Source organism: Palaemon carinicauda, chromosome 9 (assembly GCF_036898095.1).
Source record: "Palaemon carinicauda isolate YSFRI2023 chromosome 9, ASM3689809v2, whole genome shotgun sequence".
In the NCBI taxonomy this organism is placed as follows: domain Eukaryota; kingdom Metazoa; phylum Arthropoda; class Malacostraca; order Decapoda; family Palaemonidae; genus Palaemon; species Palaemon carinicauda.
This window is the reverse complement of record NC_090733.1, coordinates 143470541-143492697: the sequence shown is the minus strand read 5'-3', so window position 1 is coordinate 143492697 and position 22157 is coordinate 143470541. Positions and strand designations below refer to the sequence as shown.

At 34.9% G+C, this 22157-nt stretch overlaps 2 protein-coding genes across 5 annotated transcripts in view; one reads left to right on the top strand and one right to left on the bottom strand.

Moving 5' to 3' along the window:
• Fbxo42 (F-box protein 42) overlaps window positions 1-22157 on the top strand; it is a 193178-nt gene that overhangs the window by 44793 nt on the left and 126228 nt on the right. The gene's annotated exons all lie outside the window — the stretch shown is intronic.
• Window positions 4991-22157, bottom strand: part of LOC137647218 (transcription factor SPT20 homolog) — a 26305-nt gene continuing 9138 nt past the window's right edge. Inside the window, exons 2-3 of one of the 3 annotated variants that reach the window (XM_068380575.1) lie at window positions 7397-8704; window positions 4991-5531 (exon numbers count right to left, since the gene is read on the bottom strand). In XM_068380575.1, the coding sequence (XP_068236676.1) occupies window positions 5088-5531; window positions 7397-8704 (1752 nt within the window). In that variant the 3' untranslated portion in view covers window positions 4991-5087. The remainder of the gene's footprint in view (window positions 5532-7396; window positions 8705-22157) is intronic. The other 2 variants (XM_068380576.1, XM_068380577.1) reach the window with 2 other exon arrangements.

The following is a 22157-nucleotide window of genomic DNA, read 5'->3' as shown; positions in this document are numbered from 1 at the left end:
CTGATGGTCCTGGGTAAGCTCTACTCTATGGCATTAAGCTGATGGTCCTGGGTAAGCTCTACTCTATGGCATTAAGCTGATGGTCCTGGGTAAGCTCTACTCTATGGCATTAAGCTGATGGTCCTGGGTAAGCTCTACTCTATGGCATTAAGCTGATGGTCCTGGGTAAGCTCTACTCTATGGCATTAAGCTGATGGTCCTGGGTAAGCTCTACTCTATGGCATTAAGCTGATGGTCCTGGGTAAGCTCTACTCTATGGCATTAAGCTGATGGTCCTGGGTAAGCTCTACTCTATGGCATTAAGCTGATGGTCCTGGGTAAGCTCTACTCTATGGCATTAAGCTGATGGTCCTGGGTAAGCTCTACTCTATGGCATTAAGCTGATGGTCCTGGGTAAGCTCTACTCTATGGCATTAAGCTGATGGTCCTGGGTAAGCTCTAGTCTATGGCATTAAGCTGATGGTCCTGGGTAAGCTCTAGTCTATGGCATTAAGCTGATGGTCCTGTGTAAGCTCTAGTCTATGGCATTAAGCTGATGGTCCTGTGTAAGCTCTACTCTATGGCATTAAGCTGATGGTCCTGTGTAAGCTCTACTCTATGGCATTAAGCTGATGGTCCTGTGTAAGCTCTACTCTATGGCATTAAGCTGATGGTCCTGTGTAAGCTTTACTCTATGGCATTAAGCTGATGGTCCTGTGTAAGCTTTACTCTATGGCATTAAGCTGATGGTCCTGTGTAATCTTTATGGCATTAAGCTGATGGTCCTGTGTAAGCTTTACTCTATGGCATTAAGCTGATGGTCCTGTGTAAGCTTTATGGCATTAAGTTGATGGTCCTGTGTAAGCTTTACTCTATGGCATTAAGCTGATGGTCCTGTGTAAGCTCTAGTCTATGGCATTAAGCTGATGGTCCTGTGTAAGCTTTACTGTATGGCATTAAGCTGATGGTCCTGTGTAAGCTTTACTCTATGGCATTAAGCTGATGGTCCTGTGTAAGCTCTAGTCTATGGCATTAAGCTGATGGTCCTGTGTAAGCTTTACTGTATGGCATTAAGCTGATGGTCCTGTGTAAGCTTTACTCTATGGCATTAAGCTGATGGTCCTGTGTAAGCTCTACTCCATGGCATTAAGCTGATGGTCCTGTGTAAGCTCTACTCCATGGCATTAAGCTGATGGTCCTGTGTAAGCTCTACTCCATGGCATTAAGCTGATGGTCCTGTGTAAGCTTTACTCTATGGCATTAAGCTGATGGTCCTGTGTAAGCTTTACTCTATGGCATTAAGCTGATGGTCCTGTGTAAGCTTTACTCTATGGCATTAAGCTGATGGTCCTGTGTAATCTTTATGGCATTAAGCTGATGGTCCTGTGTAAGCTTTACTCTATGGCATTAAGCTGATGGTCCTGTGTAAGCTTTACTGTATGGCATTAAGCTGATGGTCCTGTGTAAGCTTTACTCTATGGCATTAAGCTGATGGTCCTGTGTAATCTTTATGGCATTAAGCTGATGGTCCTGTGTAAGCTTTACTGTATGGCATTAAGCTGATGGTCCTGTGTAAGCTTTACTCTATGGCATTAAGCTGATGGTCCTGTGTAAGCTTTACTCTATGGCATTAAGCTGATAGTCCTGTGTAAGCTTTACTCTATGGCATTAAGCTGATGGTCCTGTGTAATCTTTATGGCATTAAGCTGATGGTCCTGTGTAAGCTTTACTGTATGGCATTAAGCTGATGGTCCTGTGTAAGCTTTACTGTATGGCATTAAGCTGATGGTCCTGTGTAAGCTTTACTCTATGGCATTAAGCTGATGGTCCTGTGTAATCTTTATGACATTAAGCTGATGGTCCTGTGTAAGCTTTACTGTATGGCATTAAGCTGATGGTCCTGTGTAAGCTTTACTCTATGGCATTAAGCTGATGGTCCTGTGTAAGCTTTACTCTATGGCATTAAGCTGATGGTCCTGTGTAAGCTCTAGTCTATGGCATTAAGCTGATGGTCCTGTGTAAGCTTTACTCCATGGCATTAAGCTGATGGTCCTGTGTAAGCTCTACTCCATGGCATTAAGCTGATGGTCCTGTGTAAGCTCTACTCCATGGCATTAAGCTGATGGTCCTGTGTAAGCTCTACTCCATGGCATTAAGCTGATGGTCCTGTGTAAGCTTTACTGTATGGCATTAAGCTGATGGTCCTGTGTAAGCTTTACTCTATGGCATTAAGCTGATGGTCCTGTGTAAGCTCTAGTCTATGGCATTAAGCTGATGGTCCTGTGTAAGCTTTACTCCATGGCATTAAGCTGATGGTCCTGTGTAAGCTCTACTCCATGGCATTAAGCTGATGGTCCTGTGTAAGCTCTACTCCATGGCATTAAGCTGATGGTCCTGTGTAAACTTTACTCCATGGCATTAAGCTGATGGTCACTCAATGGCATTAAGCTGATGGTCCTGTGTAAGCTCTAGTCTATGGCATTAAGCTGATGGTCCTGTGTAAGCTCTACTCTATGGCATTAAGCTGATGGTCCTGTGTAAGCTTTACTCCATGGCATTAAGCTGATGGTCCTGTGTAAGCTCTACTCCATGGCATTAAGCTGATGGTCCTGTGTAAGCTTTACTCTATGGCATTAAGCTGATGGTCCTGTGTAAGCTCTAGTCTATGGCATTAAGCTGATGGTCCTGTGTAAGCTCTACTCTATGGCATTAAGCTGATGGTCCTGTGTAAGCTTTACTCCATGGCATTAAGCTGATGGTCCTGTGTAAGCTCTACTCCATGGCATTAAGCTGATGGTCCTGTGTAAGCTTTACTGTATGGCATTAAGCTGATGGTCCTGTGTAAGCTTTACTCTATGGCATTAAGCTGATGGTCCTGTGTAAGCTCTACTCCATGGCATTAAGCTGATGGTCCTGTGTAAGTTTTACTCTATGGCATTAAGCTGATGGTCCTGTGTAAGCTTTACTGCATGGCATTAAGCTGATGGTCCTGTGTAAGCTCTACTCCATGGCATTAAGCTGATGGTCACTCAATGGCATTAAGCTGATGGTCCTGTGTAAGCTTTACTGTATGGCATTAAGCTGATGGTCCTGTGTAAGTTTACTCTATGGCATTAAGCTTATGGTCCTGTGTAAGCTTTACTCTATGGCATTAAGCTGATGGTCCTGTGTAAGCTTTACTCTATGGCATTAAGGTGATGGTCCTGTGTAATCTTTATGGCATTAAGCTGATTGTCCTTTGTAAGTTTTACTTTATGGCATTAAGCTGATGGTCCTGTGTAAGCTTTACTCCATGGCATTAAGCTGATGGTCCTGTGTAAGCTCTACTCCATGGCATTAAGCTGATGGTCACTCAATGGCATTAAGCTGATGGTCCTGTGTAAGCTTTACTCCATGGCATTAAGCTGATGGTCCTGTGTAAGTTTTACTCTATGGCATTAAGCTGATGGTCCTTTGTAAGCTTTACTCAATGGCATTAAGCTGATGGTCCTGTGTAAGCTTTACTCTATCGCATTAAGCTGATGGTCCTGTGTAAGCTTTACTCCATGGCATTAAGCTGATGGTCCTGTGAAAGCTCTACTCCATGGCATTAAGCTGATGGTCCTGTGTAAGCTCTACTCCATGGCATTAAGCTGATGGTCACTCAATGGCATTAAGCTGATGGTCCTGTGTAAGTTTTACTCTATGGCATTAAGCTGATGGTCCTGTGTAAGCTTTACTCCATGGCATTAAGCTGATGGTCCTGTGTAAGCTCTACTCTATGGCATTAAGGTGATGGTCCTGTGTAAGTTTTACTCTATGGCATTAAGCTGATGGTCCTGTGTAAGCTTTACTCTATCGCATTAAGCTGATGGTCGTGTGTAAGCTTTACTCCATGGCATTAAGCTGATAGTCCTGTGTAAGCTTTACTCCATGGCATTAAGCTGATGGTCCTGTGTAAGCACTACTCCATGGCATTAAGCTGATGGTCACTCAATGGCATTAAGCTGATGGTCCTGTGTAAGTTTTACTCTATGGCATTAAGCTGATGGTCCTGTGTAAGCTTTACTCAATGGCATTAAGCTGATGGTCCTGTGTAAGCTCTACTCCATGGCATTAAGCTGATGGTCACTCAATGGCATTAAGCTGATGGTCCTGTGTAAGTTTTACTCTATGGCATTAAGCTGATGGTCCTTTGTAAGCTCTACTCTATGGCATTAAGGTGATGGTCCTGTGTAAGCTTTACTCTATGGCATTAAGCTGATGATCCTGTGTAAGCTTTACTCTATGGTATTAAGCTGATGGTCCTGTGTAAGCTTTATGGCATTAAGCTGATGGTCCTGTGTAAGCCTTTTGGCATTGAGCTAATGGTCCTGTGTAAGCTTTATGGCATTAAGCTGATGGTCCCGTGTAAGCTTTACTCTATGGTATTAAGCTGATGGTCTTTGTAAGCCTTTTGGCATTAAGCTGATGGTCGTGTGTAAGCTTTATGGCATTAAGCTGATGGTCCTGTGTAAGCCTTTTGGCATTGAGCTAATGGTCCTGTGTAAGCTTTATGGCATTAAGCTGATGGTCCCGTGTAAGCTTTACTCTATCGCATTAAGCTGATGGTCGTGTATAAGCTTTATGGCACTGGGTGTCTTGGGGATAGCACTGAAGATGGATCTGTATTGCTCTTTAGGAATATATCCTGTGTTATACATTTTGTATGTCAATTCTATAATTTTTCATAGTCCAAAATTACCACTTGCCAGTAGCATTTCTATTGTTACCCCATCATGGCCAGCCTTTTGCCTTTCTTTGTATTTTCATTACACTTACTATTTCCTCTTCTAGTAATTTTGGACCATTGATTGGTATATGCAACCTAAAGAAGAATAGCAGGTTATTTTACAGAAATGATACAAACTCTCTCTCTCTCTCTCTCTCTCTCTCTCTCTCTCTCTCTCTCTCTCTCTCTCTCTCTCTCTCTCTCTCTCTCTATCTCGTTAAAAATTTCAATGGGTATTTAAGACTAAAGAAAACTCAGAAAAGTGTATTGTATTTTTTATTTATAATATCACAAGCTCATAAATACAAATACATAAAATATAATTTTAATTATCAACTAAAATAATACTTTGTGTAAGTTAATCGTCGAAATCTTCAATAGTGAATAAATCCTCTTGAGTGAAGTTTTCATCCGTCAAATCTTCAAAAGTCACTCTGGGAACACGCACTCCAAAGCTGGGCTGGAACCCGCCCGTAGTGATGGGGTTACTGGCTCCGAAAAACTCCCTGGAATTAACTTCTATCGTGAAGTCCTCTTCCGTGAGATCCGGTCTGATTTGGAAACCGGTCTGGGTCCTGCCTAGGGAGAGATTCGGGGAAAAGCTCTGCCTGAAGGTGCTAACGGCATTAGTGCCCAGGACAGGTTGTCGTCTGCCTCCGCCGAAGAACAGCTCTCGGGAGTCTAGGATCTCGTCTGTTCTGTCATCTTCGAACGTGAGGTCATCGTCCACCACTAGAGCGAAGCCTCCCCTCTGTGGGTTGATCAAACCTCCTGCTGCGCCAGCGAACCTTTGAGGCTGCACCTGGGGAGAATTAAAAAAAAAAAGTTTTTAATGTAATAAGGTTATTATACGTTTTGTAAATTATATAGTAAAAATTGTGGTTTAAATGTATGACTTTCAGTAATGCAACGGAAGTAGTTTCGTGACAATCTCTATTTACGTTGGAGCATACAAAGATTAGGGTGCAGTTTTTTTTTTTTTTTTCTTTTTTACATTAAGTAACAATAACAACAACAACAGTACTACTACTACTACTACTGCTACTAATAATAATAATGATAATAATAATAATGGTCATGATAATCTTGACAATAACTTAAGAAAAGGTGAAATACTCTACACAGTTAAAATGAGGAAAGAATAAGATTGCAAGGCGGAGAGATGAATTATTTTGTAAGACAATTGATGTAACAATATACCAGTTTCAAGATATTTGCTAACTTTAAGTATCTTTGATAATCCTCTTGATTGCATGAGCATATTTATAGATTCAAATTTGAAATATGTAGCCTCTAGATTGTACAATAAATTCACAATTGATATTAGGAAGACTCAGGGCAGAGATTTTTCCTTTATTCGTGTAGTGTTTTAGTGTAAATTTGAAAATTAATTTGGATTACGCTGTGTGATTCTGTGATTTTTTTTACATGACGAATAGAAGTTTTGCGTCCTCCAGCGCGTATTCCACTGGATGTTTTTTTAAAGGTTTAAGGGCGGTTCATGAATAGCATGTGTGAGGGACAGTGACGTTGCCCTAGAAACTGACCATATCAGTGGGCGATGCCATTTTAGGAAGTGGGTGAGTAAGCATGAGTGTTTGGTTTGATTATTATTAGTTACATTTTTTTATACATATGATCAGCGCCCAAGCCCCCTCTCCACCCAAGCTAGGACCAAGGAGGGCCACGCAATGGCTGCTGATGCCTTAGCAGATAGACCTATAGGCTCCCCCAAACCCTGAATCCTTAGCTCATAAGGATGGTCAGGTTGCAGCGACCAAAGAAACTAACGAGTTTGAGCCGGACTCGAACCCTAGTCTGGCATTCACCAGTTAGGGACGTTACCGAATCGGTCACCACAACTCCATTAGGAAAGAAGACAACAATGCCAAATGTAAAGACTCACTTAGTAGCTGACCCTTGAAAAACGAAGCGCTGTGTATACTGTATAGTAATGCTACTTGACAGTGCCATACATCCTCCCATTAATTACATGTTTCAATCGAAATAATATAAGAATACTCCTTTTGTTCTTTTAAAAGCAAATGCTGTGGACACAAGATAAGCCAAAAGTTTATAAATTGGAATTCATTTTATCCCCGTAAAATAATATTTTTGCGATCAAAAGTGGGAGACTGGGTAAATTCATAAATTACAATGTCGAAGGACATGTGAAAGACTTTGGTACAAGTTGGATAAGGAAAAAAAATTACTCTCATGCACACATTGAAATAGAATATTTCATGATCTCATGATAAGAGTTTTGACTATAAAGGTTTTTTTCCTTTACATCAGACTAATAAAGGTTATATTTGATAATCTTTGAAATCGTAAATGATGCGCCCTCAATGAACACACATGAAAAAGAGTTAAAATCTGCCCATTGATGTGTATATAAATTGTGTCTTTTTGTTGTTATTTAATGGCTTGAAAGGAATGTACTGACCCATTAAAGCTTAAATAATCATAAATTCATATACTTACTTAATTCCTGAATACATCACCAGATAGACAAGCATGAAGGGATGTTCCTCACAAACTAATATTCTTAAGATATTTATTGCTCGACCATGTGGCCCAACTTCCATAAACAAATGAAAGAGAATTACTAAAAATTGCCAATCTATATTTTACACTACCACTAAATTTACAAACTATGTTGTTTACCTGACTTACAGGGCTTTGTGATCTTGTTTGTGACAAAAGTACCCCAACATTAGGTCTTCGTTGTGTAGTTAGTGGTGCTGTGAATGATGCAGTGGTAGTAGGTCTTACTACCCGTGCCGGCTGGGGTGGTTGGGTGGGAATAGACTGCAAAGGAACACCAAAGGAAGACTGGCTATTGACTGAAATCTGTTGCGGTTGAGCGGCAAATGATTGCCGGATATTACTTGTGGGCCTTGAAAATACTGCGGGTCTTACCAAAGGACGAGAAGTCTGCAACGGCACGCCAAAGGACGCTTGAGCAGTAGGTTGTCTAGTTCTAGCTGCTTGTGAGACTGCTGTAGTTTGCGCTGGGGCTACTGATGCCTGCCTCTGCAGTGCTTGCTGCTGCAGTATTTGTTGCCTTAACTGCTGTTGTTGCAGTTGTTGCTGCTGTAACTGTTGCTGACGCAATTGATTAAGACCTTGCTGCCTTTGTAGTAACTGCTGTAACAGTTGTTGCTGCTGTTGTCTCTGTTGTTGCAATCGTTGTTGCTGTTGCTGCTGAAGCTGCAGCTGTTGCTGTCGAAGCTGATCTTGTAGTTGTTGTTGTTGTAGAGCCTGTGGCTGCTGAATGGAATTAACTCCTTGTTGGAATGGCTGGGCAGTGAACTGACTGAATTGTGTTGGTTGGAATACATTAGCCTGTGGTTGCCCTTGAGATAACTGAACTGACGGGCGGAACTGCTGGACCTGTTGACGGGTTCTCTGCAATAAAGCTGGATTTGGGGAATTTGAGAAACTTTGTGAGCTGAAGCTTGGCTGATTGGAGCTAAATCCGGTATTTCTACCCCTGATACCTGATAGTGCTTGTCTTTGTTGCTGCCTTTGGAAATCGATTATTTGCTGTGGCGTAGTCAGAGTCTGTGGGGATCTCTGGTTTGATTGGAATCGGGAATTTCCCTGGAAAAGACCAAGAGGATCATTGTTCAGGACTGAGGGATTCTGCCTTTGGAAGGGGGCAGGGCTGGTGATCTGTCTGGGTGACTGACGGTTGAAACTGTCCCCTCCAAATGCTGGTTGTCCTCGGGTGATAAACCCAGAGCCTCCAGAAAACTGTGTTGGCACACCAAATCTGTTGCTATTGGAAGCACGTCCTCTGTTAAAGGAAAATCGCTGGCTTCCAAAATTCCTGTTGAAGTTTTGTCGTTTTACTCTGTCTTCCTGTGGTTCGGCTGCTAATGATACCAGTTTTTCTGCTTTTACGTCTACTTCAGCAGATTTTTCGGATGAAGCCAATTCTGGCCTCACCTCTGCCGCCAAAAGGCATAGCTGAAATGCAAAAAATTTAATTTAAAAATTAGATTAAGTTTTGATCACATTCTTATTTGGTAAGGATAATTTTTTTTTATAATCTCATACATATATCAATAATACTTTGGAAAATAGTATATTTACTGTTACAGCTCTCTCTCTCTCTCTCTCTCTCTCTCTCTCTCTCTCTCTCTCTCTCTCTCTCTCTCTCTCTCTCTCTCTCTCTCTCTCTCAGCTGTGTATGATATCTGGAGTTAAAAACTTACTAAAATTTATATGTATGTATATGTGAACTCCTTTATCGTGAGAGGCAAAGAACTATCGCGGAATATGCAAGAGGCTATGCTATATTATTGAGCAAAGCATTATAATCATTATTAATATAAAAGCTTTTATCAAACAGAAACTACGATAGGTTATAAAATATGTACATGGACTTAAAACTATTAGATAGACAGGAAAAAATGGTGAAAATTAACTCTGAAGTAATATGCATTTTATTACCGGAATACGACCCCCGGTAATATGCGGGAAGTTTCTATCTCAATTTACGAACACCGAACTCTGAAACCCTTGAAGTCGCAGCTTTTTAATACACGTGTCTATTTTCAGGTATATTTGATATATCTTTATAATAAATTATATGATAATTGGCAGTACAATATTTTCGATAATTTTCTTGTGTACAAATAGACAGCTCTGTTACTTAATTTTTTGTATTTAAGTTCTCTTTATATTTACTTCCTATTATTTTTTTTATTTGTACAAAGGATTATCGAGGTTCATTAATCTCTTCCTTTAAGTATATTTAGTGGATAAAGTCGAGATATTATATGAGGCGAATAAGGTTATGAAGGTAAAAGGAAACCAAGATCTCTCTTAAGGGCTGCCTTGAGCAAGAGCCCGTGTCTTGCTATAGGCAAGGCGTTCTTAAACGAACTAACGAACGAACGGAAACCAAGACGAAGCATTGACTGTAAACAAGATTACTGGGAGAATGGAATGATAGATTTACGTAAATATTTAAGAGGAAACAATACAAGTTATGATAGGTAAGAGAAGCAGTGGCTTATTGAATAGGTAAAATAGAAGGAAGAGCGCAAAAGAGTGTGAAGATCCTCAAATTGCCTTTCGGAACAAGGTGAGAAAATATGAAAGGATTGTTGAGCCAATTCTCCTTTATGATGAAAAGTGTGCCTTTATGATTGAAAAGTAGGGATATTTATTGCGAATGAAAGAATATGTTTGAAACACTCTGTATGACATTTTGCTTCAATATATGTAGCGGAGGATTAACTTAGGAGAGTAAATAGGGGTAAAAAGAACAGATAAAAGTATTTTGAGTTTTCTTAACAGCTGAATGGTCTTACTTCTATCTGCCTGAAGAGAATAATGATTTGATTTTTTATAAGTAAGATGTTCATCCATAATTCAGTCGCTTAAGTAGAAAATGACTTTATAAGTCATTAGCCTTTCTTTAACCTACTGTTTCTTGCCAATACCTCTCCAGCGCCATCTCTCGCAGTACTTTTGAAGTTCTGCCTCTCACCCCTTCTTGTATCTCTTCAGAATTATACATTTTTAAGAGGAACTTCTTTACTAGACTGATGTCTTTTTCATGAATGCACCTCACTAGGGTTGAATGAATATCATGTACTTCATTCACTGTTTTGGTCAGTAGAGGCAAAGCTGACTTTCCTCACTGGGGTATTTTCTCTTTTGGAGCCCTTAGGCTTATAGCATTCTGCTTTTCCAACTTGGGTTGTTGCTTAGCAATTAATAATGATAATAATTTTATATATATATATATATATATATATATATATATAAATAAATTATATATATATATATATATAAATGAATTATATATATATAAATAAATTATATATATATATATATATATATATATATATATATATATATATATAAATACTAGTATAGACTGGCATAGAAAGACCATGAAAAAACACTAGTGGAAGGACATGTATGAGGCCTTGATCCTGCAGTGAACTATATACGCCTGATGATGATATACATGATATACATCTATATGTATCTATGTATACAGTATATATACATACTGTACATACACACACGAAATGAAACTATCAAACGACGAGAGAAAAATCTTCCGACAGAAGAATTATATTAATTTTTCCTTAACCTTCAATCCTCTCCCGCTGATGGATCCCTGGAGACAGTTCCATTGTGGAGAGGCTTAGTCCACTCAGAGGAAATTCATGGCGACTTGATACGATTCTTTCTCTTCTTCTTTCTCTCCAAATCCTGGAACTTTTTTCTTCTTCTCCTCCTCCTCCTCCTCCTCCTCCTCCTCCTTCTCCTCCTCCTCCTCCTCCTTCCTCATTCTTTCAGCAAATCCTGAGGCTTTCATTGATTTTTTTTTCTACTATTTGTCGGTTTATTTTCTTGGTGTTAGAGATGCATTTTCTGATTGATGGAGAGTTTTTTTTTTTTTTTTTTTTTGAGGAATCAGAGGATCTTCTATCTTATTCCTCTTCCTCTTGTTTTGTTAAAGTTTTTATAGCTTATATAGGAAGGATTTATTTTAATGTTACTGTTCTTAAAATATTTTATTTTTCCTTGTTTCCTTCCCTCACTGGGCTATTTGTTGAAGCCAGTGGGCTTATAGCATCTTGTTTTCCCAATTAGGGTTGTAGCTTAGCAAGTAATGATAATAATAATAATAATAATAATAATAATAATAATAATAATAATTTGCTTGGAGAAGGAGTTCCTTGCGCATTATGTTTCTTGTTTTCTCCCCTTAGAAAGTGTCAGCTTTTAATTCGCCTTAAAAAACTTTATTTTTTTTTACCCCATTAGTTTTTCACATATATAAACTGCTGAATGTCCTGCTAATGTAACACCATATAGTTTGTCATATCAGTGATATTTGTAATTGACCTTGATCAATATGAGAAAATATATTTTAACTGATGAAACAGCAATCCAAGAAAACGTGATTATAGCAAACGAATAATCTTTGTTTGTTCAAGAAGAATTACGAAGACTTTTAAAGAGTTGTTGTTCAAAAAAAAATTAAAAGCGAAATAGCACTTCAACATAGATAACAAGTTCCATGAATGTATCAGATTAATATGAATATTTTATAAATTGCAAATAAAGGCAAACAAATCTTTAAAGACGAAAATATGCAACCGGAAACAGTTGCTAAGAAAAATAATTACCATTTGGGCCTTGGTTGGTGGACCTTCAATTAGCTTTTCTATAGCGTATGACCTTCATTTTTATTACCAATGCTAATTAAGAATACTGTTCTTCAACTCCCTCAGTTGCTGTGAAAAGTAATTACCATTTAGGCCTTGGTTGGGGGACCTTAAATTACCCTTTCTATAGCATATGACCCTGAAGAACACTCTTCCTTATCTACCCAGGATAGAGAATCAAAATGCCTCTAGTAATTTGCAATGTGGTATTTCTGAATTGTAACAGATTTTGGATGATTACGCTCTAGGAAATGTGCACCGCTGTCTTTATTTTAAAGACATAGGCACTTGAAGGTTTAAAGACCGCTCATGAATGTCAGAGACAAGGGACAGTAACATTCCCCTAGAGACTGACCATATATCATATGATCAGCACCCAAGCCTCCTCTCTACTTAAGCTAGGACCAGGGAGGGCCAGGCAATGGCTGCTGATGACTCAACTGGTAGACCTGTAGTTTAGTACTATCTGGCCAGTCAAAGACCCATAACTCTCTAGCAGTAGTATCTCAACGAGCCCGTGTCTTGCATAAGGCAAGGCAATCTCAAACGAACGGGTGGCTGCTGCCCAAAGTAAATGATAAGGCTCTATATATCAATCTCTATTTCATGAATTGAACGCTTGCGTGTATGATAAAAATCGTGATATATCTTTTCAATTCATTTTCTTTTTCCTTACAATTTTTCTTAACGTTTTGATTTCCTTCCTGATATTTTCTCATTTGAAATTTGCTGGTAATGGTAGGAATTATGTTCGTGTTAAGAAATAATTTTATTTTCAGATTTCAATAATAATAACACGTGGAGTAAATTACTATAAAGAACATAGGAATTTATGCAATTTGAAAAAGAAAAGTCATGAAGATTTTGTTGAATTTGATTTGATTTTTCCTCAAGTATTCTTCTCGGTACCAATAATTAATATAATTCTCTCTCTCTGTTGTAATGTTTGACAAAACTTCAGTTAACAAGGAACGGATTCTCTCTCTCTCTCTCTCTCTCTCTCTCTCTCTCTCTCTCTCTCTCTCTCTCTCTCTCTCTCTCTCTCTCATGTTGTAATATGTTTAACAAAAGGTCAATTAACAAAGTTTCAAACTGCACCCACTCTTTAGCTTTCTACTTAACCTCCCTTCCCTATCTGTTTTTATCATCTACTTTCAAGAACATTTACGACTGGGCACCGAATGGTCTCCCCGCCACTAGCGCCTAACCACACGACCAAGATTCCATTGATTAAATCAACTGCATTGATTCCTCACTTGTGTTTCCATGTAACCTTTTTCTGATCAGAAACTTGTACGGCCACTGGATAGGTTATCCCTTATCCTCCTGTTTTGCTTATATTCTTAGTATTAATTAATTCATAGGGAGCGTCTCTCTCTCTCTCTCTCTCTCTCTCTCTCTCTCTCTCTCTCTCTCTCTCTCTGAATCGATGAATAAGGGATTATAGCTCTCGTAGCCAAATACTCCCTACTACTATGTTGCCATATTTCCCCTAAAATATATATCCATTACAGTGATTGACAGCTTGGTGGAAGGTAAATCATAAATCAAGTTTTCTTAACATCATATCTATTGTTTTTATAGTTCATATTGTTTATTATGAGTTAATGAAATCATTTCCTTCTACTGTTCCTGGCCAGCTTTTACTGAAAACACGGGAAAACGATTATATTCCCAAGTACTTCATCAAGCGAAACAAGTGATTGTTTCTGTGGCTTGTTTCAAAGTAGAGTTAACCCGATAAGTTTAGTCTTTTAAGATGAACATTAGGAGTTGAAATGACTCTATAGATAACATTTGACTTTAAGTGGTGCTAAAGATCCTTGCTTGAGAACTGCTTGAGCTCTTATTATGGTTTATTTAATAATTTATTTTGTATTTTTTTTTTTTGTGCCTGAAGGTGAGAAATCTTATTATTGAAGATTTTTCATTTGTTTTATTTTTTTTTTATTTTTTTTTTTTATTTTGCATATTTTGTTACGTGCCAGGAGTTGAGAAATAATGCTATTTCTGAAGCTTTTTTTCGTTTGTTTTATTACATGTTTTAATTTTAAACTATTTATTCTTGAGTCTCAGTTTTAACTAAAGTAGTACAAATTTCCAATTATATATTCCCATTATGGTTTACTTAATTATCTATGTTGTCTATATTTTTCGTGCCAGAGGCTGAGAAATAATGCTATTACAGAAGCTTTTTTTCATTTGTTTTATTTTGTATATTTTGTTTTATTGTGTATATTATTTTCGTGCCAGGAGTTGAGAAATAATCCTATTACTGAAGCTTTTTTCATTTGTTTTATTACATGTTTTAATTTTAAACAGTTTGTCCGCGAGTCTCGGTTTTAACTAAAGCAGTACAATTTTCCAATTATATATTCCCATTATGGTTTATTTAATTATTAATTTTGTATATTTTATTCGTGCCAGGAGCTGATAAATAATGCTATTACTGAAGCTTTTTTAATTTGTTTTGTTTTATATATTTTGTTTTATTTTGTATATTATTTTTTCATACCAGAAGTTGAGAAATAATCCTATTACTGAAGCTTTTTTCATTTGTTTTATTACATGTTTTAATTTTAAACAGTTTGTCCGCGAGTCTCGGTTTTAACTAAAGCAGTACAATTTTCCAATTATATATTCCCATTATGGTTTATTTAATTATTAATTTTGTATATTTTATTCGTGCCAGGAGCTGATAAATAATGCTATTACTGAAGCTTTTTTAATTTGTTTTGTTTTATATATTTTGTTTTATTTTGTATATTATTTTTTCATACCAGGAGTTGAGAAATAATGCTATTACTGAAGCCTTTTTTTCATTTGCTTCATTACATGTTTTAATTTTAAACTATTTATTCTCGAGTCTCAGTTTTAACTAAAGCAGTACAATTTTACAATTGTCTATTCCCATTATGGTTTATTTAATTATTTATTTTGTATATTTTTTTCGTGCCAGAGGCTGAGAATAATGTAATTACTGAAGCTTTTTTTTCATTTGTTTTATTTTGTATATTTTGTTTTATTGAGTAAATTTTTTCGTACCAGGAGTCAAAAAAAAATATTATTGAAATTTTTTTTTCATTTGTTTTATTTCATGTTTTAATTTTAAAGTTTATTCTCGAGTCACAGTTTCAACCAAAGCAGTACAATTTTTGGTGCACATTTCAACTCTTCACTTTCCAATTATATACTCCTATTGTTTAAACACTTAACTATATGACTTTATGTGTTGCACTCGGACACATTGTTCTATCTTATTTCTCTTCCTCGTTTTTTAAAGTTTTTATAGGTTATATATGAAGGACCTATTTTGATGTTATTGTTCTTAACATAATTTATTTTAATTGTTCATTATTTCTTTTGTGTAGTTTCTTTTCTTCTTTCGTTTTCTCGCTAAATAATTTTTCCTCTTGGAGCCCTTGGGCTTACAGCATCCTACTTTGCAACTAAGGTTGTAGCTTGGATGGTAATAATAATAATAATAATAATAATAATAATAACAATATAGATACTAATAATAATGATAATGATAACAATAATAATGATAGTAATAATAGTAATAATAATAATAACAATATAGATACTAATAATAATGATAATAATAACAATAATAATAATAATAATAATGATGATATAAATGATAATGATAATTATTAACAAAAATTATAATAATATGGACGTTTTTGTGCTCTGGACAAAGACTCTCCTCGCATTTCATCGCCAGAATAAAATACAGCAAAGCCAATTTTCTTCCCTTCTAGTTAAATTACCGAGCAATATTTCTGTATAATTTTACATTTCACTGCCACCAGTGACGAGCCAACTGCATTGCCCTACATAACGCGCTTCCAAATTTCCAGCACTGTCGATTTCGCAAGTTGCGACATGTGGCTTGTCGTCCTGGAAGACTGGAAGACTGGAAACAAGTATAGGTACAGCTGGCGACGTCGCGAAAGTAAAAGAGGTAGCTGGCATTTTCGTTGCGACACGCCCAGTGGGCTGGTCACTTTAAAAACTAGAATGCTGACCTCAGCAAGTTTTTTTTTTTTTATCGCTCTCTATTTCTTTAAGACGTGTTTGTGCATATTTATTGTTTTCCATTTGAGGAAACAGGCTTACATGGGTACTTTTATAGTTTATATATCAAATGTCTGTTTTAATTTTGTTAATGTTTTTAAAATATTTAAATTTTTCTTTATTTCTTATATCGTTTATTTATTTCCTTATTTCCTTTCCTCACTTGGCTATTTTTCCCCTGTTGGAGCCCTTGGGCTTATAGCATCCTGCTTTTCCAACTAGGGTTTAGGCTTAGGTAATAATAATGATAATAATAATAATAATGATAATAATAATAATAATAATAATAATAATAATAATAATAATAATAATAATAATAAACACTTAGAAACATAATGTTTTACATGCAAGTGGGAAGCTCAAGTATATACATTTTGTGGAATATAGAATAAATGTATTATTATTATTATTATTATTATTATTATTATTATTATTATTATTATTATTATTACTTGCTAAGCTACAACCCTAGTTGGAAAAGCAAGATGCTATAAGCACGAAATGCTACAATTTCATACCCCCCCCTCTCCTCTCTCTCTCTCTCTCTCCTCTCTCTCTCTCTCTCTCTCTCTCTCTCTCTCTCTCTCTCTCTCTCTCTCTCTCTCTCTCTCTGACTGAATTCTTATTTAGAAATACAACTTTCTTATCAAAATAAGGTTATTTTTCATTATCAATATAATTGGCTATTAAAAACTTCATCACGATATCAATAAATTCAGTAATATTTTCTTAACAATAATATGATCATATCCATATTTTATTGGGAGGCCACTGAAATCGAGTGACGATGCAGATATATATAATGCAATCACGGTCATGGTCTTTGTCTCTCGTAAAATTTATTTCGAAAAGAGTTAAACATATCTTTTAAGATTTATACATAGATGCGTGATATTTTTGTCACTAAAACCCGTAGCGTTTATACTTTCAAATTAAGATATAAACATTAATCTAAGTTCTTCGTTCCTTTGAGATATAAACATTAATCTAAGTTCTTCGTTCCTTTGAGATATAAACATTAATCTAAGTTCTTCGTTCCTTTGAGATATAAACATTATTCTAGGTTCTTCGTTCCATTAAGATATAAACGTTAATATAATGTCTTCGTTCCTTTAAGATATAAACGTTTATATAAGTTTTTCGTTCCTTTAAGATATAAACGTTTATATAAGTTCTTCGTTCCTTTAAGATATAAACGTTAATGTAAGTTCTTCGTTCCTTTAAGATGTAAACTTTAATATAAGTCAGGGATGGGGAACCTGCGTTCCTTAAGGCCGCATATGGCCTTCTGGACCATCAAGTGCGGCCTTCTACGGCCTTTGATATATGTACAGTATGTGTAGTATATTTCTGCTTTGACACTGCATATTGTGTGTTTGAAATCATTCTACTGTATGTACACACATAAAAATATGTACACACAGACAATAAGAAAATTGTGTTCAGTGATGTACCTCCCAGAGAATGGAAGCAATTTTTTCCTTGAATTCAATGAATCCTAACTTAATACAACTAGCAGTTTTTTCCTTGTCAGCTGCAGCAGCTGTTGTAGCTGACAATGTAAAACTGCTAGTTGCAGTGAGTGAGTGATTTAACGTATGATGGACGAAAGAGTTCCTGTTTTGTCCATTTCCCCACTGTGATCTATTTTAGTTTTAGATGAGTCAACAGGTTCCAGATGTTTGGCATAAAAATATCTTATGTTTGCTTTCACTGATGATTTTTGATTGTATGAAAAACAGCTTCCCTTAGATAACCTTAACGCAAGGACAAGAGGAACAGACATTTTAACAACTTCAATAAGCAATGTCACAAAGGAGGACTAGATTTTACTTCCTTATTATCATAAGTTATGCACAGATGGTGTTCCAGCTATGATGGCTAAAAACTAGGGATTTATTGAACATCTTAAGAAAGCAAATAATTGATTTTTTTCAATGAAAACAGCTAAGTGTGTTTAAACAGATACAATTTTTTACTGGGATGTTGCATTTTTATGAGATGTGATTGTTTAAAAAGTACCTAATTGCCAATATTGATATTTATAAGATTAATATTATTTTATTTATCACTTCAATACAAAGAACCTACTTGCTTAACTAGAGTAATGTGAAAATTACATGCTTTCGATATTATTCATTTACTTACGGTAGTTTGAAAACTACCCAAGCTGAAATGAAATATTTTAAAATTCAATTTTCAATATAATTTATTTACTGATTACTTGTATAAAAAGTACTTAATTCAAATATTTGAAATGGTAATGCTTTAAATTTCTATGAACCTGTCACTCTTTCTTTAGATTACTAATAAATTACTTGGAGGATAAAATAACCAACAAAATTCTATGCGGCCTTAAGGAGCATTGAGGAATTGCAAGATGGCCTTCATCCAAAAATGGGATCCCCACCCCTGAATTATAAGTTCTTCGATCCTTTAAGATATAAATGTTAACCTAAGTTCTTCGTTCCTTTAAGATATAAACGTTAATCTAAGTTCTTCGTTCCTTTTAATATATAAACGTTAATCTAAGTTCTTCGTTCCTTTAATATATAAACGTTAATCTAAGTTCTTCGTTCCTTTCAGATATAAACATTATTCTAATTTCTTCGCTCCTTTAAGATATAAACGTTATTCTAATTTCTTCGCTCCTTTAAGATATAAACGTTATTCTAATTTCTTCGCTCCTTTAAGATATAAACGTTATTCTAATTTCTTCATTCCTTTAATATATAAATGTTATTCTAATTTCTTTGTTCCTTTAAGATATTATCACAATGTAAGTTCTTCGTCATTTTAAGATATAAACGTTAATCTAAGTTCTTTGTCCCATTAAGATAAAAATGTTGATCTAAGTTCTTCATTCCTTTAAGATATAAACGTTATTCTAATTTCTTGGTTCCTTTAAGTTATGAACGCAATCTAATTTCTTCGTTATTCTAAGATATAAACGTTAATCTAATGTCTTCGTTCCTTTAAAATATAAACTTTAATCTAATTTCTTAGTTCATTTAAGATATAAATGTAAATTTAATTTCTTCGTTCCTTTAAGATATAAACGTTATTCTAATATCTGTGTTCCTTTAAGATATAAACGCAATCTAATTTCTTCGTTATTTTAAGATATAAACGTTAATCTGTCTTCGTTCCTTTGAGATATAAACGTTAATCTAAGTTCTTCGTTCCTTTAAGATATAAACGTTAATCTAATGTCTTTGTTCCTTTAAGATATAAACGTTAATCTAATTTCTTAGTTCATTTAAGATATAAATGTAAATTTAATTTCTTCGTTCCTTTAAGATATAAACGTTAATCTAAGTTCTTCGTTCCTTTGAGATATAAACGTTAATCTAATTTCTTGGTTCATTTAAGATATAAATGTAAATTTAAGTTCTTCGTTCCTTTGAGATACAAACGTTATTCTAATTTCTGCGTTTCTTTAAGATATAAACGCAATCTAATTTCGTTATTTTAAGATATAAACGCAATCTAATTTCTTCGTTATTTTAAAATATAAATGCAATCTAATTTTTTCGTTATTTTAAGATATAAACGCAATCTAAATTCTGCGTTCCTTTAAGATATAAACGCAGCCTAATTTCTTCGTTATTTTAAGATATAAACGTTAATCTAATTTCTTCGTTACTCTAAGATATAAAGGTTAATCTCCTCGTGGTCGTAAATGTTGAAGAATTTTGGTAGACCTTGGTAACCTCAGCCTTACTGCTGTATGGCTTACTGATTCCTTTGTAAAGCGTTTTGTGACTTTTTACTTTTACGTTAGTATATTTCTCGCCTTCACATTTACTAGTTGGAAAAGCATGATGCTATAAGCCCAAGGGCCCCACAGGGGAAATAGCCCAGTGAGGAAAGGAAATAAGGAAAAAATTTCAAGAACAGTATTCATCATCAAATAGATATTTTCTATATGAACTATATAGGAAGTTAAGATAGGATGAAAAAAAAAAATATTGAAACGATAAAAGAGTCAACAAAATAAATGAGTATGCTTTAACATGTTGATGAAAAGAGTTCATAGTCAAAAACACGAGAAAAAAAGAAGACCTGGAAACCAATCGAAATATGTCAGGATGCATGTGAGATTCGGGTCTCAATTTTCTCGGCATAGTGTAATCAGTGTAATCTATATGTAAAATGTATACTCTATAAATATAGTATCTATATCTGTATACCCGCTAAAGTATAAGGTCTAAAATTTGAACAATTTACCTTAGTATCGACGCGGAACTATAGCAGTGTGTTACTCCGTAGTAAAAAAAATATAATTGATAACTAATGTTTTTGGGATAAGTTAAAAGTTAAATTCTCTCCTGAAAACTTCGAAGATTTTAAATTTTAGAAATGAAAGGGTAATAGTTGCTATAATAATATCAACAATAGTTATTATTATTATTATTATTATTATTATTATTATTATTATTATTAATATTATTTATTATTATTATCATTATTATTATTATTAATTATTATTTTTATTATTATTATCATAATAATCATCATTATTATTAATTGTTATTATTATTATTATTATAATTATCATTATTATTATTATTATTATTATTATTATTATTATTATTACAACCGCAAAGTTTTGGCTCGGTGAAAGTAATAATGGCATTTTCAACAAAGACTCAATTTGCATAAGATTCTTAAGAGCAAGTTCTATAAAAAGGATTTTCAGGAATGTCTTGGACAGTCACTCGTAAGGACAGTGAAATTATTTCAAGTTCCAATGAAGTGAAAGGAAGGACCTTTGGTCACGATTATCCTGCGAGAATGGGGTCGAGCAAAAAGGACAGTTGAATTGAAAGACAAAGGCCGAATGTTTGTTCGTTAGTTTGTTGGTTATTTAAGAAAAGCAGTTTCCCTTCGAGAAGTGGGTTATATGGAAAAGCTTAGAAGCATAGATGTGTGTAGGTATGTGTGAGTTTGTATATAATTCATATGTATACCATACGAATTGCTTTTGTAGGTAAGAAAGTATTATTTTAGCATAAGAGATATGATTCTTAAGTTATTTGATGGAAATACGTTGGATTTTCCATTTCAAAAAGTAATTTGAAAAATACTCGTCAGATAAATCGTGATCAACATCTTTAGTTGATTGTTATTAGTAGCTTAGCTACTACTACTACTACTACTACTACTACTACTACTACTACTAAATTATTACTAATATTACTACTACTACTACTGAATTACTACTACTACTACTACTAATAATAATAATAATAATAATAATAATATAATAATAATCTACATTATTTTTCCTTAGTTGACGATTGTTCATATTGATCGTAGTATAATTCCATTTTCAATTAGTCATCAATCATGCATCTTATCAGCTGTATATCAGTATTTCTTTCCTTCCACTGAACGAAGTTTGTTTCTCTGACCTCTCTATAAGGTTCTATTGATCTGTTTACTGTATTCTCTAATTATGATAATTGGCTATCGTGTTCTACTCTACTTAGCTAATCAGTGCGTAATTGGATAATCTACTGATTACATTCGTTACTGGTAATTAGCAGTCGGGTTTGTTTTTTCTAAGTAGCAGTGTCTGGAATCTTATCCCTTTGTTTTATTCATTTGCCGCCTTCGTTTTTTTTACGAGAAGAATGAATGGGTGAATAAATGAATGGCTGCATGAAGGAAGGTATGAATGTATAAATTAATTAATGCATGAATGAATGCATGAAATGTATGATTTAATGGCTGCATGAAGGAATGAATGAATAAATTAATCAGTGCATGAATGAATACATGAATGAATGCATGCATGAATGAATGCACGGATGAATAAAAGAATTAATGAGTAAATTAATGAATGAATGCATGAATGAATGAATGAATGAATTAGTTAATTAATGCAAGAATGAATGAATGTATGATCACATTAATTAATTAATTAATGCCCAAATAAATGAATGGATGAAGGAAGGAAGGAATAAATGAATGAATGCATGAATGAATGGATTAATTAATTTGATTAATTAATTAATGCAAGAATGAATGAATGTATGAACGAATTAATTAATTAATCAATTAATGCCCAAATAAATGAATGCATGAAGGAATGAATGACTGAATGAATGAATGATTGATTAATTGAACTTTCAAAA